Source organism: Coregonus lavaretus (assembly GCF_964263955.1).
Source record: "Coregonus lavaretus genome assembly, chromosome: 28".
Classification (NCBI taxonomy): domain Eukaryota; kingdom Metazoa; phylum Chordata; class Actinopteri; order Salmoniformes; family Salmonidae; genus Coregonus; species Coregonus lavaretus.
The window spans coordinates 20,697,350-20,724,982 of NC_140015.1; the positions used below are offsets into that span (position 1 = coordinate 20,697,350).

General features: G+C 47.7%; 1 protein-coding gene across 2 annotated transcripts; it reads left to right on the forward strand.

The window, feature by feature from the left end:
- The first annotated feature begins 10,292 nt into the window (after positions 1-10,292).
- LOC311104451 (transcription activator BRG1-like) lies at positions 10,293-26,630 on the forward strand. 2 transcript variants are annotated; one of them, XM_084146289.1, is made up of 31 exons: positions 10,293-10,439; positions 13,868-14,125; positions 14,313-14,448; positions 15,227-15,664; positions 15,951-16,049; positions 16,260-16,816; positions 16,941-17,114; positions 17,226-17,405; positions 17,554-17,604; positions 18,018-18,148; positions 18,380-18,434; positions 18,911-19,174; positions 19,371-19,534; positions 19,770-19,836; positions 19,982-20,092; positions 20,237-20,479; positions 20,569-20,682; positions 20,809-20,916; positions 21,054-21,140; positions 21,261-21,307; positions 21,424-21,590; positions 21,948-22,111; positions 22,320-22,586; positions 23,255-23,332; positions 23,501-23,719; positions 23,825-24,096; positions 24,256-24,364; positions 24,548-24,649; positions 24,891-25,029; positions 25,490-25,626; positions 25,950-26,630. In XM_084146289.1, the coding sequence occupies exons 2-31, from the start codon at positions 13,910-13,912 to the stop codon at positions 25,980-25,982; spliced, it is 4,929 nt and encodes a 1,642-aa protein (XP_084002415.1). In that variant the 5' UTR covers positions 10,293-10,439; positions 13,868-13,909; the 3' UTR covers positions 25,983-26,630. The 2 variants fall into 2 exon arrangements, with proteins under 2 accessions (XP_084002415.1, XP_084002416.1); XM_084146290.1 differs by having other exon boundaries at positions 17,557-17,604.
- Positions 26,631-27,633: the final 1,003 nt, after the last annotated feature.

Below are 27,633 nucleotides of genomic sequence, written 5' to 3' on the forward strand. Positions count from 1 at the left end.
TATGGTCCAATAATATATTTAAAAGAATCCATCTACCTTGCGGATCTGTTTGGACAATTTGCACATTCGGATAAAAAATATTATTAATGAATACCATCACCCCTTTTTAGTTAATTTTTTTCCACACAACTTCATCTAAAATGGTTGAATGAGTATCCTGTAAACAATAGATATTATATTCCTTCTCTTTTAGCCAGGTAAATACTGATCATCTTTTCTTATCGCTAAGCCATTACAATTATAACTGGCAATACTTTTTCCACCATTTACCATAATAAGATACAAGTTTCAATTCTATTTATCATAATATATGTTTGTGAACTTACCATTAAAAAGTACCATAATGATTGAGGGTCCATATATACTGAACAAAAATATAAACGCAACATGCAACAATTTCAATGGTTTTACTGAGTTACAGTTCATATAAGGAAATCAGTCAATTAAAATAAATAAATTAGGCCCTCATCTATGGAATTCACATGACTGGGCAGGGAGCAGCTATTGGTGGGCCTGGGCCCACCCACTTGGGAGACTGGCCCACCCACTTGGGATCAAGGCCCAGCCAATCAGAATTAGTTTTTCCCCACAAAAAGGCTTTATTACAGACAGAAATACTCCTCAGTTTCATCAGCTGTCCGGGTGGCTGGTCTCAGACAATCCCGCAAGTGAAGAAGCCGGATGTGGAGGTCCGAGGCTGGCGTGGTTACACATGGTCTGTGGTTGTGAGACCGGTTGGACGTACTGCCAAATTCTCTAAAACGACATTGGAGGTGGCTTATGGTAGATAAATGAACATTCAATTCTCTGGCAACAGCTCTGGTGGACATTCCAGCTGTCAGCATGCCATTGCACGCTCCCTGAAAACTTGAGACATTTGTGGCATTGTGTTGTGCTACAAAACTGCACATTTTAGAGTGGCCTGTGATCATGCTGTTTAATCAGCTTCTTGACATGCCACATCTGTCAGGTGGACGGATTATCTTGGCAAAGGAGAAATGCTCACTAACAAGATAGTAAACAAATTTGTGCACACAATTTGAGAGAAATACGCTTTTTGTGTGTATGGAAAATGTCTGGGATCTTTTCTTTCAGCTCATGAAACATGGGATCAACACTTTACATGTTGCATTTATATTTCTGTTCAGTATAGCTGTACCATGATATTTGCACTGCTACTGAGTAAACCTCCAATTGTTCTCCACTATTCCACCCGCTAAAACCTCCCCCCATCCCAAGTTGGGATGTCTAGGTGACTGGCAGACCACCCCTGTCCACCTGAATCCTATGGCCTTTGAGAGATTGGGACCCATTAAAAACAGCACACAGTGCCATCTACAGAACAGAAGCAGATTAACAGCCAAAAGCATTTCCAACGCCCTCACCTCGATTGTATTGTATAGTTATTCAAATATATACACTACCAGTCAAAAGTTTGGACACACCTACTCATTCAAGGATTTTTCTTTATTATAAAACATGTTGCATTGTAGAATAATAGTGAAGACATCAAAACTATGAAATAACACATATGGAATCATGTAGTAACCAAAAAAGTGTTAAACAAATCAAAATATATTTTATATTTGAGATTCTTAAAATAGCCACCCTTTGCCTTGATGACAGCTTTGTACACTATTGGCATTCTCTCAACCAGCTTCATGAGGTAGTCACCTGGAATGCATTTCAGTTAACTGGTGTGCCTGTCATGGGCCTCTCACTCCACCGGGTTACCACCTTAATTTTCTTCCACTCTGCTCACCACTCTCTCTACTCAGCCTAACTAGCTCCACCTGTCCCTGCTCTGCTCTGCTCTAATTACTCTGCCAGCTGCGCTGCATTACCCACTACCTCTCCCAGTATTTAAGGCCCTGTCTTTCAGCTCTCCGGTGTCAGATCGTCTGCAAAGCTCACACCCGGAACCTGTTTGCTCGCGCTTCTGGCTCACCCTGGTTTTGTGACCCCGGACCTGCCTGTTTTTTGGATACTCTTCTGCCTCAGGAGATCCAGACCTGCTTCTGCCATTACGACTCCTGACTACTCTTCAATCCCGGTAACTCTGACCAGCCTTCTGCCTTGCTACTACGTATTTTGGATTTCCCTTGAACTGTACTGCTGCCTTGTTTCATTCCGCCCTGTTGTGTCTGTGTCTCCCCCCCCCCAGGACTTCTGGACCACCCACCACCGGCTTCATAGGACGCATCGCTGCCACTGGGGGGGGCACAGACCCAGCACATTGGACGGGATCCCTGTTACCCCTGGAGCCTTCATTCACTCCCTACTTCCCTTTTCCCTTAAGTTTAATAAACTTTCTGGTGTGACGCAATTGTGGTCCTCTGGTCGTCTGTCTGAACCGTGACAGTACGATCTGACCATTATGGACTCAGCGCACACTTTCCCCGACATGGAAACCGATGAGCATGAGCAGCAGTTCCAGCAGCAGCAACAACAACTCGCCATGATCATTCAACTCCTCACCAACCTTACCCCAGCCAGTCTGCCCACCAGCCCTGCCCCCGAGTTACCTGCCCCGGTCATTGCAGCCGCTGCTCCGGAACCCAAGATTGGAAACCCCGAGCGGTTCAACGGCGATTCAACCCAGGTCCGGCCATTCCTGACTAGCTGCCGACTTCAGTTCTCCTTGCAGCCAAGGACCTTCGCCACGGAGGGGGCTAAAGTTGGGTATGCCATCACTCACCTGACGGGCCGAGCTCGACTCTGGGGAACAGCAGAGTTCGAACGTCAAACCCCCGCATGTGCAACCTTCGACCTGTTTGCTGAGGAGATGCTGAAGGTGTTTGACCTGGATTCACCCACCGCAGAGACGTCTCGTGAACTGTTCAGTATTCGACAAGGCAGACGTACAGTCGCAGACCATTCCATCGACTTCCGAACCCTGGCTAGACGAAGTTCTTGGAACACACCATCGTTGGTGGACGCGTTCTTCCATAGTTTGGCTGACTATATCAAGGACGAGTTGGTCTCCCATGAACTGCCTTCCACTCTTGATGAAGCCATCGCACTGACTGTCAGGATCGACAGAAGGATACAGACCCGTCGTCGTGAGAGGGGGCGCCAAGGTCCACCTACTACCGGCATTCGGAGAGATCCGACTGGGCTCCTGTCATCTACTGCCACTCACCCAGGTCAGCTTGATCAGTCTGAGCCTATGGAGATTGGGCGAGCCTCTCTCACTCCTGCAGAGCGCCAGCGCCGCTTCACCTCAAACCTCTGCCTCTATTGTGGAGGTGATGGACATCGTGTGGTAACCTGCCCTTTAAAGGGCCGAAGCTCACCGGGCATAGGGGGAGTCCGGTTGAGTTCAATGACCATCCAGTCCTCCGACCGCAAACCCCTGCTGCAAGTTCACCTCCGCCTCTCTGACTCAACTCACACCCTGGCTGCTCTGGTGGATTCTGGCGCCGAAGCCAACATAATGGACATCAAGCTGGCACGCCAACTGGGACTGGAGAACCTCCGTTTGACACCTCCTATTCCTGCCCGGGCACTGGACGGACACTTACTCGGATCGGTCACTCATGTCACGGCCCCGGTCTCGATGGGTCTGTCCGGAAACCATCAAGAAACTATCCAGTTTCACCTGCTCCCCTCTCCAGGCCAACCCCTCATCCTGGGTTACCCATGGCTCCGCCGGCACAACCCTCAGCTCGACTGGGTGACCGGGGTGATCAGGGAGTGGGGAGAGGACTGCCACCGAACCTGCCTGCTTGCTGCCGCACTACCCCCTCGGCCAGTACCTACTAACTCCGCTCCTGACCTCTCCAATGTCCCAGAATGCTACCATGGTCTCAGAGAGGTGTTTAACAAAGCAAGAGCCACATCTCTGCCCCCTCACCGACCGTACGACTGTGCCATCGACCTCCTCCCTGGAACAGCTCCTGCAAAGGGTCGTCTTTATTCGTTGTCTGCTCCTGAAAGAAAGTCCATGGAGGACTACATCAATGGCTCTCTGTCCGCAGGATTAATCCGTTCATCTTCATCTCCTGCTGGTGCTGGCTTCTTCTTTGTGGGGAAGAAGGACGGATCTCTTCGCCCCTGCATCGACTACAGGGGACTCAACGACATCACAGTGAAAAACCGTTACCCTCTGCCTCTGCTCACCTCTGCTTTTGAGTTGCTCCAGGGAGCCACTGTTTTTACCAAGTTGGATCTCAGAAACGCTTACCACCTAGTGCGGATCCGGGAGGGAGATGAATGGAAGACCGCATTCAATACACCAACAGGCCACTACGAGTATCTGGTTATGCCTTTTGGCCTCACCAATGCTCCTGCTGTGTTCCAGGCTCTAGTGAATGATGTACTGCGGGACATGTTAAACAAGTTTGTCTTCGTTTACCTGGATGACATCTTGATCTACTCCAGAAACCTGTCTGAACACACCCGCCATGTCCAGCAAGTCCTTCATCGTCTTCTGGAGAATTCCCTCTACGCCAAGGCAGAGAAATGTGAGTTTCACGTCAAGACAGTGGCCTTCCTGGGGTACATAGTGGCAGAGGGAAGTATCCAAATGGATCCTGCCAAAGTATCAGCAGTCACTTCATGGCCAGTTCCGGAGAACAGAAAGAAGCTGCAACAGTTTCTGGGGTTTGCTAACTTCTATAGGAAGTTTATCCGGAACTACAGTACCGTTGCTGCCCCTCTCACTGCTCTAACCAGCACCAAGCAACCCTTCACCTGGACCCCAGCAGCCGACAAAGCCTTCAGTACCCTCAAGGTGAGGTTCACCTCCGCTCCCATCCTCCAGATGCCTGATGTGGACCGGCAATTCATTGTGGAGGTGGACGCCTCGGATGTGGGAGTTGGTGCTGTGATTTCTCAGTGGGCTGCGGAGGATAGGAAGCTCCATCCCTGTGCCTTTTTCTCACGTCGGTTGTCCCCCTCTGAGTGCAATTACGACATAGGGAACCGTGAGCTGCTGGCTGTGAAGCTTGCCTTGGAGGAGTGGCGTCACTGGCTGGAGGGGTCCACCATTCCATTTCTCGTTTGGACCGATCATAAGAACTTGGAGTACATCCGCACGGCCAAACGGTTGAACTCCAGGCAGTCCCGCTGGGCCCTGTTCTTCACCAGGTTTAATTTCACTCTGTCATACCGGCCTGGATCACGCAACACCAAGCCAGACGCCCTCTCCCGTCAATTCCAGAAGGATGACACCCCCTCCAAGGACCCTGTGTCGATTCTGCCAAGTCCCTGCATCGTTGCAGCTCTGACCTGGGCTGTTGAGGAACAGGTGCTGGAGGCTCTCCGTAACCAGCCAGGTCCCAGCACTTGCCCAGCTGACCGCCTTTTTGTCCCCGAAGACCTGAGGTCCCAGGTCGTTCAGTGGGGACATGACTCCCGCCTAGCTTGTCACCCTGGCTCCACCCGCACTTACAACCTGCTCGCCCAGAGGTTCTGGTGGCCCTCTCTGAGGAAGGATGTACGGGAATTCGTCCAAGCCTGCCCCATCTGCAACCAACACAAGTCGTCCTGCCAGCCCCCAGCCGGATTGCTGCAGCCCCTGCCTGTGCCCAGACGTCCCTGGTCTCACATCGCCCTTGACTTTGTCACGGGGCTGCCCCCTTCAAGTGGCATGACCGTCATTCTCACCATCGTTGACCGTTTCAGCAAGATGGCACACTTCATTCCCCTCCCCAAGCTCCCAACCGCCAAGGAGACCGCCCAGGTGGTCCTGGAACACGTCTTCCGGATCCACGGACTGCCAAAGGATGTAGTTTCTGACCGTGGTCCACAATTCTCCTCCGCTTTTTGGAAGGAGTTCTGTCACCTGCTGGGAGCCACAGTCAGTCTGACTTCCGGATTCCATCCCCAATCCAATGGGCAGTCAGAGCGGGCTAATCAGGAGCTCGAGAAGGCACTGCGATGCATGACTTCACGCAACCCCCACTCCTGGTCGCAGCAATTGACATGGGTGGAGTACGCACACAATTCTCTGACCTGCTCTGCCATCGGTATGTCCCCTTTCCAATGTGTTTATGGATACCAGCCTCCTCTATTTGCCAGCCAGGAAGAGGAGGTTACTTGCCCATCTGCACTTGCTTTTGCCCGTCGATGTCGCCGCACCTGGTCACAAGCCCGAGCCACACTCCTCAGATCCGTTGCCAGCTACACTACCGGGGCCAACCGTCGGAGAATTCCTGCTCCCACCTACCATGTTGGTCAAAGGGTGTGGTTGTCATCGAAGAACCTGCCACTCAGGGTGGAGTCGCAGAAGCTGGCACCTCGGTTCATTGGCCCATTCCCTATCATAAGAGTGATTAGCCCAACTGCTGTCCGGCTCCAACTGCCTAATTCCCTGAGGGTGCACCCCACTTTCCATGTGTCTAAGATTAAGCCCATCCATGAGAGTCCGCTGGTCCCTGCTGCGCCTGGTCCTCCTCCTCCACGGCTCGTCGATGGTGGTCTGGTTTACACCGTCCGCCGCCTGCTTCGGTCCAGACGGAGGGGTAGGGGTCTCCAGTACCTCATTGACTGGGAGGGCTATGGACCTGAGGAAAGGACCTGGGTGCCAGCTAGTCGGATTGTGGATAGGACTCTCATCACCGCTTTCCACCAACGGCATCCTGATCAACCTGCAATCCGTAGGGGCCGCCCCAGAGGGGTCCCTAACCGTCCTGCCCGCTCGGCTTCCTGTCCTGTGCCTGATCCTGTCTCGGGACCTGTCCCATCTCCCGACCACGGCCCTCCGGCTTCCTCCGAGGATGAGGACGTTCACTCGGACCGTTCGGAGGAGTTCTAGCCCTCCTCCGGCTCCCCTCCTCCCGCCCGGCGTGGTGTTGCTCTTGGGACTTCTGGGGCCGTCCCTTGGGGGGGGGGTTCTGTCATGGGCCTCTCACTCCACCGGGTTACCACCTTAATTTTCTTCCACTCTGCTCACCACTCTCTCTACTCAGCCTAACTAGCTCCACCTGTCCCTGCTCTGCTCTGCTCTAATTACTCTGCCAGCTGCGCTGCATTACCCACTACCTCTCCCAGTATTTAAGGCCCTGTCTTTCAGCTCTCCGGTGTCAGATCGTCTGCAAAGCTCACACCCGGAACCTGTTTGCTCGCGCTTCTGGCTCACCCTGGTTTTGTGACCCCGGACCTGCCTGTTTTTTGGATACTCTTCTGCCTCAGGAGATCCAGACCTGCTTCTGCCATTACGACTCCTGACTACTCTTCAATCCCGGTAACTCTGACCAGCCTTCTGCCTTGCTACTACGTATTTTGGATTTCCCTTGAACTGTACTGCTGCCTTGTTTCATTCCGCCCTGTTGTGTCTGTGTCTCCCCCCCCCCAGGACTTCTGGACCACCCACCACCGGCTTCATAGGACGCATCGCTGCCACTGGGGGGGGCACAGACCCAGCACATTGGACGGGATCCCTGTTACCCCTGGAGCCTTCATTCACTCCCTACTTCCCTTTTCCCTTAAGTTTAATAAACTTTCTGGTGTGACGCAATTGTGGTCCTCTGGTCGTCTGTCTGAACCGTGACAGTGCCTTGTTAAAAGTTAAGTTGTGGAATTTTTCCACAAATAGAGCCAATCAGTTGTGTTGTGACAAGGTAGGGGGGGTATACAGAAGATAGCCCTATTTGGTAAAAGTGCAGTCGCAAAAACCATCAAGCGCTATGATGAAACTGGCTCTCATGAGGACCGCCACAGGAATGGAAGACCCAGGGTTACCTCTGCTGCAGAGGATAAGTTCAATAGAGTTACCAGCCTCAGAAATTGCAGCCCAGATAAATGCTTCAGAGTTCAAGTAACAGAGACATTTCAAAATCAACTGTTCAGAGGGGACTGTGTGAATCAGGCCTTCATGGTTGAATTGCTGCAAAGAAACCACTAATAAAGGACACCAATAAGAAGAAGAGACCTGCTTTGGCCAAGAAACACAAGCAATGGACATTAGACTGGTGGAAATGTGTCCTTTGGTCTGAAGTCCAAATTTGAGATTTTTGGTTCAAACCGCTGTGTCTTTGTGAGACGTGGTGTGTGTGAACGGATGATCTCCGCATGTGTAGTTCCCACCGTAAGGCATGGAGGAGGAGGTGTTATGGTGCTTTGCTGGTGACACTGTCTGTGATTTATTTTGAATTCAAGGCACACTTAACCAGCACGGCTACCACAGCATTCTGCAGCGATGCGCCATCCCATCTGGTTTGGGCTTAGTGGGACTATAATTTGTTTTTCAACAGGACAATGACCCAACACACCTCCAGGCTGTGTAAGGGCTATTTGACCAAGAAGGAGAGTGATGGAGTGATGCATCAGATGACCTGGCCTCCACAATCCCCCGACCTCAACCAAATTGAGATGGTTTGGGATGAGTCAAATCAAATCAAATCAAATTTTATTGGTCACATGCGCCGAATACAACAGGTGCAGACATTACAGTGAAATGCTTACTTACAGCCCTTAACCAACAGTGCATTTATTTTAAACAAAAAAGTAAGAATAAAACAACAACAAAAAAGTGTTGAGAAAAAAAGAGCAGAAGTAAAAATAAAGTGACAGTAGGGAGGCTATATATACAATAGAATAAAGTGACAGTAGTCGGACAGCAGAGTGAAGGAAAAGCAGCCAACAAGTGCTCAGCATATGTGGGAACTCCTTCAAGACTTTTGGAAAAGCATTCCAGGTGAAGCTGATTGAGAGAATGCCAAGAGTGTGCAAAGCTTTCATCAAGGCAAAGGGTGGCTATTTGAAGAATCTCAAATATAAAATATATTTTGATTTGTTTAACACTTCTTTGGTTACTACATGATTCCATATGTGTTATTTCATAGTTTTGATGTCTTCACTATTATTCTACAATGTAACAAATTGTAAAAATAAAGAAAAACCCTTGAATGAGTAGGTGTGTCCAAACTTTTGACTGATACTGTATATTAAAAAATCTTGCATATCTTAATTTATTTCCACAATTAACGATTAATATGCGTAATAATGTAGGCACTTCATAAGAAAGATTGTTACCTATAACCAGGACTGGCATTACAAATAAATGTGGCAAGCAATTATTATTGTGATTCATCCTATACTGTCCCTAACATTATTACCCCATAGCAACAGATGTGGGGTACATACACACTCTCCCCATCCTTCCCTCACAAACAACCACAAGCTCAGATGTTCAACAGTAGTTCCATCCCCAAGCCCAACTCAAGAGAAGATTTTATGTGCGAATGGATATACAGCTGTAGCTGTTTGAGAAGGCATGCACAATTGAGCAAGACTGGGTAGATTTGAATAACCAATGTCAAGTCGTGTACTATTGGCTCATAGTAAAAAATGTGATAAACGCGTAACCCTTACCCCTGTGAGCAGGCCATGTTCAGTACGAAAACGTTGCAGATAGAAATGCCATGACTAGAGCGGACATGATTCCTTATTCTATTCACTAAAGAGGTAGCTACTGTATGTTTGTTCTACATCATACATTTCTATCTGAACGTTGGCCAACGGTTTGTCCTGCTGAACGTGGCCCAGTTCTCTCCGTGGTTCTAGCTAGTCCCTATGCATTTCATTTCAATAACCTGTATTATCATATTTTTTACTGTAAAGTGGACTGGTACATATTCCAATCTACAAAACAGCACCTTTGGTTGAGGTTATTAAACGTGACAATGTAGCTAGTGTTGATACCGGTAAATGCTTTTTTGACATTGCACATTTTATTCAGATAGAAAAATGTATGTATGTACTCCTGAGTGGCGCAGTTGTCTAAGGCACTGCATCGCAGTGCTAACTGTGCCACTAGAGATCCTGGTTCGAATCCAGGCTCTGTCGCAGCCGGCCGCGACCGGGAGACTCATGGCCGGCGCACAATTGGCCCAGCGTCGTCCAGGGTAGGGGAGGGAATGGCCGGCAGGGATGTAGCTCAGTTGATAGAGCATGGCGTTTCCCACGGGGGGCCAGTAAAAAAAATATATGTATTCACTAACTGTAAGTCGCTCTGGATAAGAGCGTCTGCTAAATGACTAAAATGTAAATGTAAAATGTATGTAAACGGAGCTCAATTGATTCCATTGTTACTGCCAATGACTACTATAATTTACATTTTAGTCATTTAGCAGACGCTCTTATCCAGAGCGACTGGATCCCTCATGATCTTATTTTACTACATGTAATAGTGCCGCGCTATAATAACTTGTACACCCATCCCCCACGTCGACATACTTCGCCCGCATTCCTCTCTGCAATGGGGCCTAGACTGGGCATGCGTTGATTTTCCAGTCGTTCATGGGGGATGAACGTGTAGAGGGGGGCGCTCTTGTATCACTGTTGCTGTAGTGAAGGCCGTTCCTTGGCGATACAATCACACGAGAAGGGAGGGGGGGGCGGTGAGAGGAAAAAAAGCTAACAGGCTAGGTCGCTCTTTGTTTCTGGCTAGCTTTGTAAATCGAAAGGACCTACCGGCGAAGGGTGATTTCAATGTGAGTCAGATTCAACAGTTTTATTTTTAAGACTTCGTCGATGGTATCCTTATTAAGATTATTGATAAGTAATTTCAGTTTCTAATACCTTTCGTTTATCGTTGGGTTGGAAGGAACAGTAGTCAGGACCGACATTATCAGTCTGTCTGCAGACAGTGGCGGCAGAGTGAAATGAATGAATTGTGTTTTTGGTAAATGTATCTATCTAGCTAGAGCGGGGGTACGGGATGCAGGTTGGATCAATCAACTAAATGATTATTTAACTTTTACTCTCTCGCTGCATTTCCCAAGTCAGCAAAATAACCAAATTCTCACCATACATTTTGTTACGACAGCATGGTCGGCTAGTAGAGACCGTACCATTAGCGAACGTTAGCCAACTGTCTGGCAGTGTTTCTTTGTGTTTTAGTTTTCATTGTATACCCATTTTTTTATGTTGCTAGAAAACAATGTATGAAATGTAGCCCATCACATGAGTGAATGGTTTCTGACCTATGTTGTAAACGGAACTAACGGAGGTTGTTTTACTACTAGCTAGCTTTCTAGCCAAGTCAAGCGATGCTAACTACACTGTACATCACATTAGCTTAGCATCCGTTAACTGCTGGTTGTTTTTTTTACGCTGGTTAATTAGCTAGCTTCTATATATACATATATTTAGCAAGTAGTTTCTTTATTTGTAACTACCTAACGAAGTTTTTAATTAACTAACGTTACCCAGTTAGCTACCGTAATTAAATTGCTACGATAACCAACTGCAACCGGCAACTACGTCTCGCTAGTTAGCTAAATATCCGTGTTTTGCTTCAGCTAGCTTAAGCCAAGTCGCCGGTTGCGTGTTTATAGTACCAAGCTACTGTCTCACCAAAGAGCATGCATCACTCCTTGGACATGACTGTTCAAACTCTAGTGAGGAGGAACGACAATAGATCCACTCTCAATCATTGAAATAGCTAGCTATAACGTTACTCTCACTAACATGAATGTCCTGGCCAAGTCGACAGCTGCGGTCATGATGTTGACAACTTTACCCACACATCATGGTTGATGTTTACCTTAAAGTTGTTTCCTCTGTCGGGAGTGTATGGTATAATAATATAATGTATGGTGGTTCTTTGTATGCATGCAGCATCATCTGAATTACCTCGTCTGTGTAAGGTTTCCAAGCAAGAACTCTCCTCATTCTGTCAATCACCACACACTGGCAAAATATATTTAGTCATTAGAGCATATTTCTGTCAAACATCTATGTGCAATTATTAATCATATTAAATATATAATTTATTTGTGATATGGGTTGTATTATCAAAGGCAGACCACTCTTTATGTAATCATCGAGAGGTCTTTAGGTAGGCCTGTACCAACTGAAGATAAACAGAACATTGGTGTCTTTAAACAAAGCAAATGCTTCGTAACGAACAGGTGTAGACTAACAGTGAAATGCTTAATTATGGGCCCTTCCCAACAATGCATAGAGAAAAAATAATAAAAATAATAACATGAGGAATAGCCTAAATACACAATGAGTAAGGATAACTTGGCTATATACATGGGGTACCAGTACCGAGTCGACATGCAGGGGTACGAGGAAATTGAGGTAGATGGCTATGTACATATAGGTAGGGGTAAAGTGACTAGGCAACAGGATAGATGATAAGCAGCAGTTTATGTGATGAGTCAAAAGAGTTAGTGCTAAAAGGGGTCAATGCAGATAGTCTGTGTAGCTATTTGGTTAACTATTTAGCAGTCTTATGGCTTGTAGGTATAGAGGTCCTGGAATTCCGGGAGGTCGGTCCCAATTATGTAATACTGGGCCGTACATACTACCCTATGTAGCACCTTGCATTTGGATGCCAAGCGATGATGCAGCCAGTCAAGATGCTCTCAATGGTGCAGCTGTATAACTTTTTGAGGATCTGAGGGCCCTTGCCAAATCTTTTCAGCCTCCTGAGGGGGAAGAGGCGTTGTCGTGCCTTCTTCGGGACTGTGTTGATGTGTTAGGACCATGTTAATTATGGAGTTGTGCACGGCTGAACAGTGAGTACAGAAGGGGACTAAGCACTCACCCCTGAGGGGCCCCGTGTTGAGTCAGCGTGGCGGATGTGTTGTTGCCTACGCTCACACTTTTGTGTTACGTTGAGAATGCTTGGGCTAATAACTTGACAAAATGAGCCACCTTGTGACTGAAGCAGAAACTGGCTTTCAAATCAACTAACTCAGGAGATGTGTGGGCTGTGTTTTCAGGTAATACCAGTCTAGTGTCTTATTTTCTACTTATTGTCTATTCCTACTTGTGTATATTTGTGCCAGTCATGCATATTAAAGCAAAAACATACAATCAAATAACTACAAAAAGGCTACCATCTTGAGAATTTGATCTTGTTATTGGGTCATTTGGGCACATCCGAGAACCCAAAGCTCAGAGAACACAGTCAATTTTTGGATGATGGCTACATAGAGATTGTCTGGTACGCACTTGGGCTGGGAATTGTCAGGGACCTCACGATACTTAGTTGCCGATACAATATTTATTGTGATTCTATAGACCCTTTTACAGTACACGACATACTGGCGTTACGCACAGATGCGCGCAACTCTTGGTGGCAGTAAGAAAACCAGCGCCATTTGCACCCATTCAACATAGCTGAGATTTACTTTTTTATTACTTCTGGGAAAAAATACTTTTTGTGGTTCTCATACGCTTACAATTATGTTTTGATTCTTGGTTGAACTGTCGCTAATGTTATATTTGATTGTGGTCTTTGCAAAATAACTATTTTGGATGCATCAGTTGTTAGCTAGAATGCTAACGCTCATTGGTAAATGCTGTAGCAAAAGCTAGCCAAAGAGCCATTTTACTGCTTGACGTTGAAATGTTTAAGTATAATGCAGTTGATTTCCGATAATGACACAAACATTATATTGAGAAGGATATTCATACGAGCCTTAAAATCCAATTATAATCCAAAAGTAGTGTGAAATGCACTCATAAGCAACATGTAAATAGAGGCTTTTTTGCTGGCATTCTATAAGAAATCCCCCTTGTTCTGCCACCAACTTGCGCACATCGACCTTGTGCGGCAATGTTTGCGATTCGATTTTCCAAACATATTGCTCACCATATGTCTGCTGCAGAGGGACAAGAGTCATGAGAAAACACCTTTTTTGGTCGGTCATGCGAATAAAAGTGCTGAAAACAAATTGGCTCCCTATTTAAAAAGATAATGGAGAACAAGCTATGAAGGAAAAATACTGGAGTTTTGGTGCAGGTACAGCCAACTAAAGCAAAAAATATTGCGATATTGTCAAAACAATACGACCCCCCCTTCACCCCAATCACTAGTAGCACTCAATTTTACTCCTCACTGCTGGGTTGGTTTGTTGTAAGTACTGGTCACTAACCCATCTGTCATTTGTCCTCTCTGCAGAGTGGAGCTTGGTGCTTTCACGTTCTCAGACTCAGCTGAGAGATGTCCACCCCGGACCCCCCCATGGGAGGGACGCCCCGGCCGGGCCCCTCCCCAGGACCAGGGCCTTCTCCAGGAGCCATGATGGGCCCCAGCCCTTCCCCGGGCTCTGCTCATAGCATGATGGGACCCAGCCCAGGTCCCCCAGCCTCTGGACACCCCCACCCTCAACAGGGGCCCTCAGGATATCCTCAGGAGAACATGCACCAGATGCACAAAGTAAGACAGAAAATGGGCATATCCATAACTGTAATGTATATAAAATGTCTGCAATGGTCTGCTGTACCATTTTATGATAATTGTATTGCATTATTCTATTCTTCCTTTACTGTACATAAGAAATGTATGTGCTATCTAAGTAGGACATGCTTATGTCAATGTGTTGATGTGTGTTGTCTTTTCGCAGCCTATGGAAGGCATGCATGAGAAGGGCATGCCTGACGACCCTCGCTACGGACCGATGAAGGGCATGGGAATGAGACCAGGTGGAGGCCACATCGGAATGGGACCCCCTCCTAGCCCCATGGACCAACATTCCCAAGGTACCATACCATGGTGTACTGAATAGATTAGATTGCATGGAGGATAGAGGAAACATTGACTCGGTTATTGAAGGAGCTTAACACAAAAGGTTAACTTATTAGCTTTCCATATGATCTTAAAATTGTGATTATGATTTTAGGCTTAAGCACAATTGTCTTTAAAGCCAATTCCCCGAAAAGAGGAACTGTGAACGCTAACTTGTGTATACGCATGTGCACTTGCACTTGTACTTGTACTGTGAACTCAACCAGCCACTTTCTCCTCTTTCGCTTCTGTTGTTTTGTTGGGTAGCGTGAGCAGCAGACGCTCAGTGGAGGGGCGGGGCATGAAGCTTCCTCTTTCAGACAATGAAGGTGGCAGCTGTCTGCTACAAAAACAGTCAGCCACCAAGGAGAGAGAGACAGAGGGGCTGTTGAAATACTGTAACACAGGGGAGGGTGTTTTTCTGTTGACTCTTCTATCCTGTATTGACTGGTGACAGAGGGCGAGGCTCAGCTGTAATGTGTGCATGTCTGTTAGAGACTGTGATTTGTAAAGTGTTTGTATCGCCAGTCCAGCTCATAATCATAATACCAGTCTGCATTTTGGTTTTGGCTAATATTTGGCAATTTGGCTAACATTTCTTCTGGTCTATTAGCATCCATTTTCAATGTATCTAGCCATTTTATTAGTCATTCAAATCAGTTTCCCACTGTTCTCAATTAAAGGGACAGTCATGCCCTACCATTCCCAGGGAAGAAGACTTTTCTCACCTGTGCTGTTGTCTCTCCTTCCTAGGCTACCCCTCTCCACTGGGGGGTTCTGAGCACTCTCCCAGCCCTGTGCCAGCCAATGGCCCTCCCCCCGGCCCCATGATGCCCTCCGGCCCAGGAGGTGTCCCCATGGAGGGCAGTGACCCCCAGGCCATGGGCCAGCAGAACCGCGGTGGTGTCCCAGGTCCGAGTGGTGTTTCTGGGCCAGGCGGGGTTGGTCCGGGTGGACCCACCCCCTTCAACCAAAACCAGCTGCACCAGCTCAGGGCCCAGATCATGGCCTACAAGATGCTGGCTCGCAGCCAGCCCCTGCCAGACCACCTGCAGATGGCCGTGCAGGGCAAGAGGCCCATGCCAGGGATGCAGCAGCCAGGGATGCCCAATATGCCCCCTTCCTCTGGGCCCGGAGCAGGGCCTGGGGCGGGGCCCGGACAGCCACCAGCACACTACAACAGACCTCTTGGTGAGTGGGGTGGGCACATGCAAGGTTATGCTACACTGCCTGTCAATGAGTTTTGCAACCCTATGAATTATACATAAATGCACATAATTACGGTCAATCACACACAAATGCTGTCCTTCTCAAACAAATAAAATAAATAATTTGAATGCTGAACAGGGACCCCTGGTGGTGAAACTTGAACACATGCTCTCGGTTCAGGCACCATTTTCTACATTAACTAGACTTCAGTAGACATGAATGGCCAGGCAGTGTCTGATCATATCTAATGTCCCCTGTCATCTTGCAGGAATGGTAGGCCCCAACATGCCTCCTCCAGGACCCTCAGGTGTTCCCCCTGGTATGCAGGGCCAGCCCACCAACGGACCCCCTAAACAATGGCCCGAAGGTGAGCCTCATCTTGACCCCTGGGCAGTGATTCACCTGTGTGTGAGAGGGCACTAGTCTGTAGTGTTTCTAGCCATGTTCTTCTCTTTCCTGTGCTGATAATTTCACCAGACCTATCACAAGAAATACACACACATTAGACAGATAATCAGTACACCAAAACACTGTGGAATGGTAGAACTAATAACTCCTTCAATGCCATATGTTCTAGGGCCCATGGTGAATGCTGCTGCTCCATCCAGTGCCCCCCAGAAGCTGATTCCCCCTCAGCCCACTGGCAGACCCTCCCCTGCTCCCCCCTCCGTGCCCCCGGCTGCCTCCCCGGTCATGCCCCCTCAGACCCAGTCCCCTGGGCAGCCCTCCCAGCCCCCACCCATGGTGCTGCACCAGAAACAGAACCGCATCACACCCATCCAGAAGCCCCGTGGCCTGGACCCAGTGGAGATCCTCCAGGAGAGAGAGTACAGGCTGCAGGCTCGTATCACCCACCGTATCCAGGAGCTGGAGCATCTACCAGGGTCTCTGGCCGGAGACCTGCGCACCAAAGCCAACATCGAGCTCAAAGCCTTGAGGCTGCTAAATTTCCAGAGACAGCTGCGTCAGGAGGTGGTGGTTTGTATGCGTCGTGACACGGCCCTGGAGACAGCCCTCAACGCTAAGGCCTACAAGCGCAGCAAGCGCCAGTCCCTCCGCGAGGCCCGCATCACAGAGAAACTGGAGAAGCAACAGAAGATCGAACAGGAGCGCAAACGACGACAGAAACACCAGGTACACAGAGGGGTCGGGACTAAAATTCAACACCTAGATGTCAGGTGATCCTCACATCCTTGTAAGACCTCCAGTGCTTTGCGTTGTATTGTATAGACACTCATATTCTGATGTTTTTGTATAGGAATACCTTAACAGCATCCTGCAGCATGCTAAAGACTTCAAGGAGTACCACCGCTCCATCACAGCCAAGCTCCAGAAGGCCACCAAAGCCGTGGCCACATACCACGCCAACACTGAGCGCGAGCAGAAGAAAGAGAACGAGCGCATTGAGAAGGAGAGGATGAGGAGGCTGATGGTGAGGGACTACACAGCTGCACGGTTACACATGCACTGTTAAATAGCCGTATATCTAGTCTCACACCCAGTGCCTCTAACACCTGTCGTCAATGTGTGTGTCCTTCCCTAGGCTGAAGATGAGGAGGGCTACCGTAAACTCATTGACCAGAAGAAAGACAAGCGTCTGGCCTACCTTCTGCAGCAGACGGACGAGTATGTGGCCAACCTCACCGATCTGGTCAGAGCCCACAAGGCTGATCAGGCCCTCAAGGACAAGAAGAAAAAGAAGAAGAAGAAGAAAAAGAAGAAGGTGAAGAATGAGGCCAAGGACAAATGTTGAAAGTGCATCTTTCTGAAGTTCCATTTGTTGTATTGTGTTACCTTGTTTTTTACTGCGATATGCAGCCCCTTGTTGAGCCTATGATGCAATATGATAAACTGATGTCCATGTTCCCTAGAAGCCAGAGAGTGCAGAGGGCCAGCCTCCTGCCCTGGGACCCGATGGAGAGGTGAGTTGTTGCTCAGAACTGGGTTTGGGATAGAAACAATATTTTGAGATCAGTGACAGATTTGGTCTGATAAAATCCATACAATAATTTCCCCCCAAACGTTCTTACAAAGTCACCTTCTCTGCCATTAGTTCATGAAGAACAGTACAATGAACGAATGTAAGCCCCATCACCTCAACATTTAGCTAATAGGACCTTCGTTTTAATGTCCGGTAAAAGGCCATTTGCCTCATGATGTGTTGATAAGAAACTGAAAGGTATCATTGTTTCCAGGCTCCCTGCAGCAGGGTTGTACTGTTTTTCACAAGGCCACAGGAATACTTGTTTAATTGACCATGAAATGGTCATATTGGCAGGTAGTATATCACACAGTTTCCAGTCAATTTCTCACTCACTCCCTCTTCCACTCTCAGCCTCTGGATGAGACCAGTCAGATGAGTGACCTACCTGTGAAGGTGATCCATGTAGACAGTGGGAAGATCCTGACGGGTCTGGACGCGCCCCGGGCTGGCCAGCTGGACACCTGGCTGGAGATGAACCCTGGGTCAGTTAAAACACAGCTAGCTAGGAGACACACTTGTTTACCCAGACACCTAGATTGTGGGAATAATGACACGAGAGCCTGATGAATATGAAATACCATTTTCCTTTTGTATAATGTTCATCCTATTCCAATCTAAATGCCTTTCACACTATTGCATAGCCATAAGTACATAAACACTGTCATCTCAAAACAATGGCATCACAACTAATCATTTTAACCTTTCTCCTGCAGGTATGAAGTGGCTCCTCGTTCAGACAGTGAGGACAGTGGCTCAGAGGAAGAGGAGGTATGTGGCTTACAGAGACCACAATGCTCTCTCCTAACCCCCCACTATCCCCTCTAATATATGTATATCGTATTCCTCTAGTCGCTTTAAATAAATGTAAGCAGACCGCCGTGGAAGAGACCTTGCGTGTGGAGTCTGTGTTCAGAGGCGTACCACTCTTGCCTTGGGCTATCAGAAACTAGGCCAATTGCCAAGCTCAAACTAATGTAACCCTTTCTCTGCATTGTGTAATATAAAGCTTATATTAATGTAAATGAAAACATATTGTGCTGTAAATATCTTTACTGAAACAGAGATATTTTCCAGATTAATCTTAATCCTGACCAGTTCATGGGACAAGCCGTGTTCTAGTCTCCATAAAGCATATTTTATTCAGATGAGATAACATGTCTTTTGACTTGACCTTGGCTGAGACAATTTGAGCCAGGCTGTGTGGCGTCTGTATCTGAGTAATCCTCTTGCTCCGTACCCCTCAGGAGGAAGAGGAGGAGCCCCAGCCCTCCCAGGCTCCCACCGAGGAGAAAAAGAAGATACCAGACCCTGACACAGAGGACGTGTCCGAGGTCGACGTCCGCTACATCATCGAGGGAGCCAAGCAGGATGTGGATGATGAGTATAACAGTGCAGAGGCGGCGTTCGCCCGAGGTCTGCAGTCTTACTACGCTGTGGCCCACGCCGTCACTGAGACGGTGGACAAACAGTCCACACTGCTGGTCAACGGGCAGCTCAAACATTACCAGGTACCCAGTCTACCCACATCATCACAATAACATGATTTCCCATACTCGATGCATGCTGTAGTGTTTCATTACCTTTTCACAGTGCTTACAAGAAGTAACGTGTCAAAAAAGAAGATGACGTATTACCAGAGCCATGCACACGTGATAACAATGTGAGACAGTAGAATGACTGGTTTGTGTCCCTTTCTCCTCTAAGATCAAGGGCTTGGAGTGGCTGGTGTCTCTCTACAACAACAACCTGAACGGGATCCTGGCTGATGAGATGGGTCTGGGCAAGACCATCCAGACCATCGGCCTCATCACATACCTCATGGAGCACAAGCGCATCAACGGCCCCTTCCTCATCATCGTGCCCCTTTCGTGAGTGCCTCTCCTTTCCGCTCTAGTCACTTCACAACTCCATTATGGACCTGGACTGCTGCAGCATTTCTGTAGTTTCAATCGAGATGTTCACCTGTGATTTTAAAAGTCTGAAAGGGCTGTTATGGGTATTTTCCACGGTCATGGATATATTTGCCTTGTGCCGTGTCAGTGCGACTTGAGGTGGACAGAGCAAATATATGTTTATCAATTTATCTCCCGTCTTTGTTTTCAGGACTCTGTCCAACTGGGTGTACGAGTTTGATAAGTGGGCTCCAACTGTGGTAAAAGTATCTTACAAAGTGAGTAGCCCCTTTCAAAGCCTCTTCCAGGGTGAAGTTTGTTTGACAATGTCGTAGTAGGTGCTCTGCATGGACGTGAATATTCTTTGATTATAGTGTACTGTAGATGTAAAGTTGATGTGTTTTCTGGTATGTCTCTGTGTAGGGCTCTCCACAAGCTCGCCGCGCATTCCTACCCATCCTGCGCAGCGGCAAGTTCAACGTGCTGCTCACCACCTACGAGTACATCATCAAAGACAAGCAAGTGCTGGCTAAGGTAGGGACCCACTTCTTCAAATCATCCTGAGCAATAGTACACAAATACATTGACTCGTGCCTTAGAAATGGCCCTAGTCAGACAGGTAAACCTATGGAAACCTCAATTTCATCTTCTAACGCCACTGTACTCGTTCCCTCTCAGCTGCGCTGGAAGTACATGATAGTGGACGAGGGCCACCGTATGAAAAACCACCACTGTAAGCTGACTGTGGTTCTGAACACCCACTACCTGGCCCCGCGGCGTCTTCTGCTGACCGGCACCCCGCTGCAGAACAAGCTGCCGGAGCTCTGGGCTCTGCTCAACTTCCTGCTGCCGACCATCTTCAAGTCCTGCACAACCTTCGAGCAGTGGTTCAATGCCCCCTTCGCCATGACCGGAGAGAAGGTGAGTTAGTCAGGGCTCTGGAGTGGTGTGTTTTGGAGACATTGGGGTCATCATGGCTGGACTCTTACCCCGCTCTCTCTCGACCCTAGGTGGATCTGAACGAGGAAGAGACCATCCTGATTATCCGTCGTTTGCACAAAGTGCTCCGCCCCTTCCTGCTGCGCAGACTGAAGAAGGAAGTGGAGTCCCAGCTGCCTGAGAAGGTCTGACTCCTCTCAATCACTTGGACAATAAACATCAATCAATCGATCCTTTCAGTCATTTAAACTCATATCAGTCCAATCAATGCAATGTTTTAACCTGTTCTCTCCCTGTGTGTGTGTTCCCAGGTGGAGTATGTGATCAAGTGTGACATGTCGGCCCTGCAGAGAGTGCTGTACAGACACATGCAGGCTAAGGGAGTGCTGCTCACCGACGGCTCTGAGAAAGACAAGAAGGTAAGGAGGAGTGGAGAACCCCCTCATTGCTCTCCATATGCCCCCTAACAACTGACTGGGGGTCAGTTATACTGGGCTGTTTAGATGGGTACTACAGGATGACTAAGTGCACTTTTATCTTTTATTGTGTGTTTCAGGGTAAAGGAGGCACGAAGACCCTGATGAACACCATCATGCAGCTGAGGAAGATCTGTAACCATCCCTACATGTTCCAGCAGATCGAGGTACAGTGCAAGGCCCTACCTCAACCCTTCCATGAATTGAGAAGAGATGTTGACTGAAGTATAAGATTGTGGTTGAAGCTTTTCATTTTAACCGAATAGTTGTGACTCGTCTGTTCACAGGAGTCCTTCTCTGAGCATTTGGGATTCACTGGAGGCGTAGTGTCGGGGTAAGCAAAGCATCTGCTAATATTACATGTTGATGCTTCACGGTGTTGTGGTTGACCTTACTATGTGTGGTGTGTTTCCTCATCACCCCTCTGTTCTTGTCCCCTGCTCCCTCCAGACCTGACCTGTACCGCGCCGCTGGGAAGTTTGAGCTGCTAGACCGTATCCTGCCCAAGCTGAGGGTCACCAACCACAAGGTCCTGCTCTTCTGTCAGATGACTTCCACCATGACCATCATGGAGGACTACTTTGGCTGGCGCAACTTTAAGTACCTGCGTCTGGACGGTGAGAGGCAGGAACAGGAGAGTTATTTAGCTTGGTGCTGGGAAAATGAATTCAAGACAAATTCCAGAAGTATTTTGTACTATGAGAAATACAGTACTATGTGTAGGATTTGTTTTGTACTTACACTATGCAGTTTACTAGAACACAATGGCTCAACTTTGTGATGTGGGGAGGCTGATGTACGATCACAAGCTGAGCTCATGTTATTTGCATATTTGCAGTATGAAACTGTATGCACTCACTAACTGTAAGTCGCTCTGGATAAGAGCGTCGGCTAAATGACTAAAATGTAAATATCCCTCCTACTGTTGTCCTGTGGAAACTCGTAACTAACACCATTGGTCTTTGTCTCCATAGGAACCACCAAGGCTGAGGATCGTGGGATGCTTTTGAAGACCTTCAATGACCCAGCCTCTCAGTACTTTGTGTTCCTGCTCAGCACCAGGGCCGGAGGGCTGGGCCTCAACCTGCAGTCTGCTGACACCGTGGTCATCTTTGACTCAGACTGGAACCCACATCAGGTACAGCTCATTACCCTCTACTGTTCACTGTAGTATTATGATCTAGAAATCTCACTGGAGTTATTGATATAGATGTACATTTAGAAAACAGCTAGGATTAGTGGCTATTTAGGTGATTTTGTTAGGTAACATAGCCAACTCCCATGTCCTGCCCTCCCCCTAACTCCAGTCTCTCACACCTCTCTTTCTCTCTCCCTCCCCTGTACAGGACCTGCAGGCCCAGGACAGAGCCCACCGTATTGGGCAGCGGAACGAGGTGCGTGTGTTGCGTCTCTGCACCGTTCAAAGTGTGGAGGAGAAGATCCTGGCGGCAGCCAAGTACAAGCTGAACGTGGACCAGAAGGTCATCCAGGCCGGCATGTTCGACCAGAAGTCGTCAAGTCACGAGCGCCGTGCCTTCCTGCAGGCCATCCTGGAGCATGAGGAACAGGACGAGGTCGGGGCCCCGGGGGGCTGGCGCGCTGGGGGGGCGTTGGTGGGTGTGATCATGACCGTCCACCACACTACCAACCACCCACACGCCACCCTACCGTTTAATCTCTTTCTTTACTTTGTTCCCTCCTTCTCCCTACCTTTTACATTTTAGTCATTTAGCAGACGCTCTTATCCAGAGCGACTTACAGTTAGTGAGTGCATACGTTTTTCATACTGGCCCCCCGTGGGAAACGAACACACAACCCTGGCGTTGCAAGCGCCATGCTCTACCAACTGAGCTACAGGGGACTAAAATACCTTCTGGATTTAGGGGCGGTTCCTTTTTTTAGGTTTGCCCTCTTTTTCTCCTTTTCCTGCTTTGTCTTAAAAAAAAAATGTGTAACCATATTTGTTTTATTTAATGAAGCTCCTTTTCAATAACATAGTAGCCTTTTCTGACTTTTTAAACACATTTTCCCCAATACCTAGCTGGATGTCTGTTCTATCTATACTTGACAGTTAGTAGGAGCAGCAGTTTATTGGTATAAGTATGCATCACACCTATTGTAGGATATTCACTCCAATACATGACATCTGCTACATGTTACATTGCACTTTATATGATACTTACGTAACTGATAAGCATTCAAGAATTCTAGTTCAGAGACGTGGCTCTGAGGCACCACTAATAGCCCTCTGCCCTGTGCTCACCCTTTCTATTGTCTACAGGAGGAGGACGAGGTGCCTGATGACGAGACCGTCAACCAGATGATTGCCAGGAGCGAGGAGGAGTTTGACCAGTTCATGGTCAGTCCCAAAATTCTTCAAGATTTACAGTAATGTAGTCTGAGTCTTGCTTGAGGCAACTGGAGGCTTGACTGTCAATCTCCAGACTGAAGACTGCCCTGTAGACTTTGACACAACCTCAACCGTTTTTCTCTTTTCTTACACTGTACCTCCCCCTCTCCCCTCCAGCGAATGGACCTGGACCGGCGCCGTGAGGACGCCCGCAACCCCAAGAGGAAGCCCCGTTTGATGGAGGATGACGAGCTGCCCACCTGGATCATAAAGGATGATGCCGAGGTGGAGAGGCTCACCTGTGAGGAGGAGGAGGAGAAGATATTTGGTCGCGGCTCTCGCCAGCGCAAGGAGGTGGACTACAGCGACTCACTCACAGAGAAGCAGTGGCTCAAGGTCAGCTATCCAACTGTTGTAGTTGTAGCTAATAATTGAATGTCCTATGACTGAAATATATGGTCTATGACCTGTAATGCAGATGTGTGGTTCCCCCTCCCACAGGCCATAGAGGACGGTAATCTGGAGGACCTGGAGGAGGAGGTGCGTCACAAGAAGACGACCCGGAAGCGCAAGCGAGACCGTGACGACATGCCCGGCCCTGCCACACCCAGCTCCAGTGGTGGTGGCGGCGGTCGCAGCCGTGACAAGGACGAAGAGGTCAAGAAGGCCAAGAAACGCGGACGCCCCCCGGCTGAAAAACTGTCCCCTAACCCCCCCTCCCTCACCAAGAAGATGAAGAAGGTGGTGGACACTGTCATCAAGTACAAGGACGGGTGAGTTGGTGGGCTCCTATGTCTGGATGACAACTCAGTGAATGTCAGCACATGCAACATACACAAACACACTGACAACCTACTTTGTCATGTAATGGTCAGAGTAGAGCATGTTGAGGTGGACTAAGCCCTGAGTTTCCCTGTTCCCCTATTTCACAGAAGCAATGGGCGCCAGCTGAGTGAAGTCTTCATCCAGCTGCCCTCCCGCAAGGAGCTGCCCGAGTACTACGAGCTCATCCGCAAGCCTGTTGACTTCAGGAAGATTAAGGTATGGCGCTAACCCATTAATATATCGGTTATAAGACCAGGGTATCGCATTCAGTAAAACTGTGCATATGGGAGGTTAGGGGACTTATAAGTCACATCTAGCTGTCCAGTCCTGATCTTCTCTATCCTGTGTTGTGCTGGTCTGATTTCATATTCTGATGTCCTCTCTTCTGTTCCCCTCCAGGAGAGGATCCGCAACCATAAGTACCGCAGCCTGAATGACCTGGAGAAGGATGTGATGCTGCTTTGTAGCAATGCCCAGACCTTCAACCTGGAGGGCTCTCTGGTGAGTGTCTGGCAACATGGAGAGAGTGAGGGGAGGGGGGACCATTGTTGTTGAGCATGATAAGATAACGCTGTGGGGGGGCTGGAGTATGGAGGGCCTGTTTTACAGATCCGAGGAGACTTGTCACAACCTTTATGGTGAATCGAATGGAACCTCTCATATTCTGAAGAAATGTCACAGTAGCCTGTGCACCTGCTGCTGACATCTTATATATTTCTCTGTGGCGTCGCTCACCCCCCAGATCTATGAGGACTCCATCGTGCTGCAGTCAGTCTTTACCAGCGTCAGGCAGAAGATCGAAAAGGAGAAGGAGGAGGAGAGCGAGGGAGAGGACAGTGAGGAAGATGAGGAGGAGGTGGACGAAGGCTCTGAGTCTGAATGTGAGTGTTACAGTATTTACATATGCACTTAGTGTCATAGTCCACTGTTAAAAGGGCAATCTGCCATTCAAACAACAACGCGTCCCAGCCTCCCCCCGACAGTGTCTGGTAAATAGCTGACTGATGGGGCTGTTGAAACCACTCTCAAGACTGAGCTAAGGATGCAAGGAGTGTTTGTTTACAATCACATTGTTTACAAAGGAGTAAAACAAGATTATATTTTGGGTTCTGGTGGGATGTGACAATTTAACTAAGCTCATGAGGCATTTATAACTTATATTCTTCAAGAATCAATGGGTGTATATCATTAATTTAAAAGTCCAAAAATAGATGTAGCAATCACAGATTGCCCCTTTAAACTATTGAATAATATGTTGAACTAATGTCCTTTTTAAAGAATTGTATACTCATGGATTTCTATCCATGCTTCTCTTTCTTTCTCTCTCTCCCTCTCTTTCAGCTCGTTCAGTGAAGGTGAAGATAAAGCTGGGGAGGAAGGAGAAGGAGGGCAGAGGGAAGGGCCAGCGCCGGAGGGGCCGTGGCTCCCGGGCCAAACCTGTGGTGAGCGATGACGACAGCGAGGAGGAACAGGAAGAGGTAAGACACACACACACACACACATTGAGACACTACTTAAACTGTCAATTTCAGCTTGCATTCAAAGCTGTCTACTGTCCTGACTGAGGTTGTGACCTCTGCTAAGCTCTTTGCACTGAAGGATGTCTAGCAACACTGATTAATGTGTTATGTAACTCAGACCAGCTGTATTTTATTTTAATTGTCTTAAACACTTACAATTTTAATTGGCAGTTTTCAGAAATGTTTTCTTAAGTGTCTACAGTAGACTATACTGGTGATCAACAAGCTGTGTTGTATTGGGTTGAAGGATTAAGTGTTCTGTCTTCGTTCTTCTGTTCCAGGCGGGTTCGGCCAGCGGCAGTGAGGAGGACTGAACTGAACCACTCCTGTTCTGCGAGGACCAACGGCCCACTGAGACCCTCGACTGGAACTTATATATTTTACCTAGATTCTATAGCAGGGTGGCAAGCCAGTGGAGAGGGGCCTACTTTTACCTAGATGAGCTGATTTTTAGTGAGACAAATGTATTCCATAATTAAAATACACCATCAATAAAAAATATAAAAAAGTATTTAAAAAAATTACCACTTACATATTTAAGCAGGCAATCCTAGTATGAATAGCAGGACTGTATGTATTTTTGCCTTGTTGATTTCTCCTGAAAGTGATCAAGGTGGACAGGGTTTGATTAGCAGACTGATCGTGGACCACAGGGAGAGTTTGCAGACTTTTTAAGTGAGTTTGTTTTGTCGTCGTTTCCTTTGAGATGGAGCTGTGTGTGACCGGAGTCGCTGTGGTTTCTAAGTCCCTTGAATGCATGTCGTCTGGTCTGTGGAAATGCACCTGGGTGTGTTGTTCTATTATATCGCTGTTTAATTTAAGAATATAAGTGAGATGACGGTACGTTCCCCCTTAGGCCTTCCTCCGGCTACGAGTGAGAAGGGAAGGGCGGGACTCTCCCGCGTCTGTGTCACTGGATTCCAAAAAGTACAATAAAGGCATCTCGTAATGAAACTTTCCTCACTTATGTTGTCTTTGTTCACATTATGCGCTACACATGATTGATTTCTGTAGCCTAAATGTGCTGAATAGAATGAACTTTTAAGCCATCTTTGACTAATTGTAGTTATCTTGTATATACAGTAGATGGCCCTCTCACCTTGACCAGATGCCAGTACTGAATGCCTCTGGATGAAAAGCCATAGGTTGAAGATTTAGGTGTTTTGTTGATGTTCAGGTTGATGGTTTTGTCCTTGAGTCTGAACTGTAAACATGCTGACCACTAAATGAATGCTGCTTTGCTATGATAAGCTGAATTATATAAATTATATATTTTAGGCTACAGTGGTTTTAAAGGCTTGTAGCACTCAAGGTTGTATTTCAAACAGTGTTACTCTGGGCATGTGTGAGATTCTCCCAGGGCTTCCATGCCTCTGATCTCAGATATACACCACAGTTTCTTCCTCCACAGGTTACTCACTGACCCTGCTGTTTCCGCCTGCTCCCTCTCATACTGCTTTGTTCCAGCCATGGGCTCATGCCATAACACCTGGACAAACAGTGGAACATTTTTGAATGGATCTGCTGTAGACTAATTTTAACTGACTCTAAAGAGCTACCGTCACCCCATTAACCATGATGGCAGAAATTCTGACTGCGCTGAGACCAACCTCTGACTAGCCTTATTTTCATGTGTATATGGGTTAACATGGCCAGTTTTTATTTATTTTATTTTTTACATTGTCATTTAGCAGAAATACATTCAAATAAGAAAGCTTATTTGCTAGGAAGGGTGAAGTCGAGGTGAAATCTGGAAAAGAATGTGAGGGTTGAAACCAGGACAGAACAGATCATTGTCCAGGATTTAATTTACAGCTGGCTCCCCACAGGGGTGGAAGAACCAAGTAACCAATGGAACAGTTCCTCTCACTGCACTGTAGGCAGGCAGGCAGAGGAGATGGTCTGTTATGAACAAGAGTGCACCTCTTATGGATGGGTGTGTCATGGACGTGAGCTGTCTTGAGG

Coding starts and splice junctions, on each gene's coding strand:
- LOC311104451 (XM_084146289.1), top strand. CDS start 13,910: ATGTCCACCCCGGACCCCCCCATGGGAGGGACGCCCCGGCCGGGCCCC. Junction 20,683..20,808: donor AGTCCCAGCTGCCTGAGAAG/GTCTGACTCCTC, acceptor GTGTGTTCCCAG/GTGGAGTATGTGATCAAGTG. Junction 23,333..23,500: donor AGGAGTTTGACCAGTTCATG/GTCAGTCCCAAA, acceptor TCTCCCCTCCAG/CGAATGGACCTGGACCGGCG.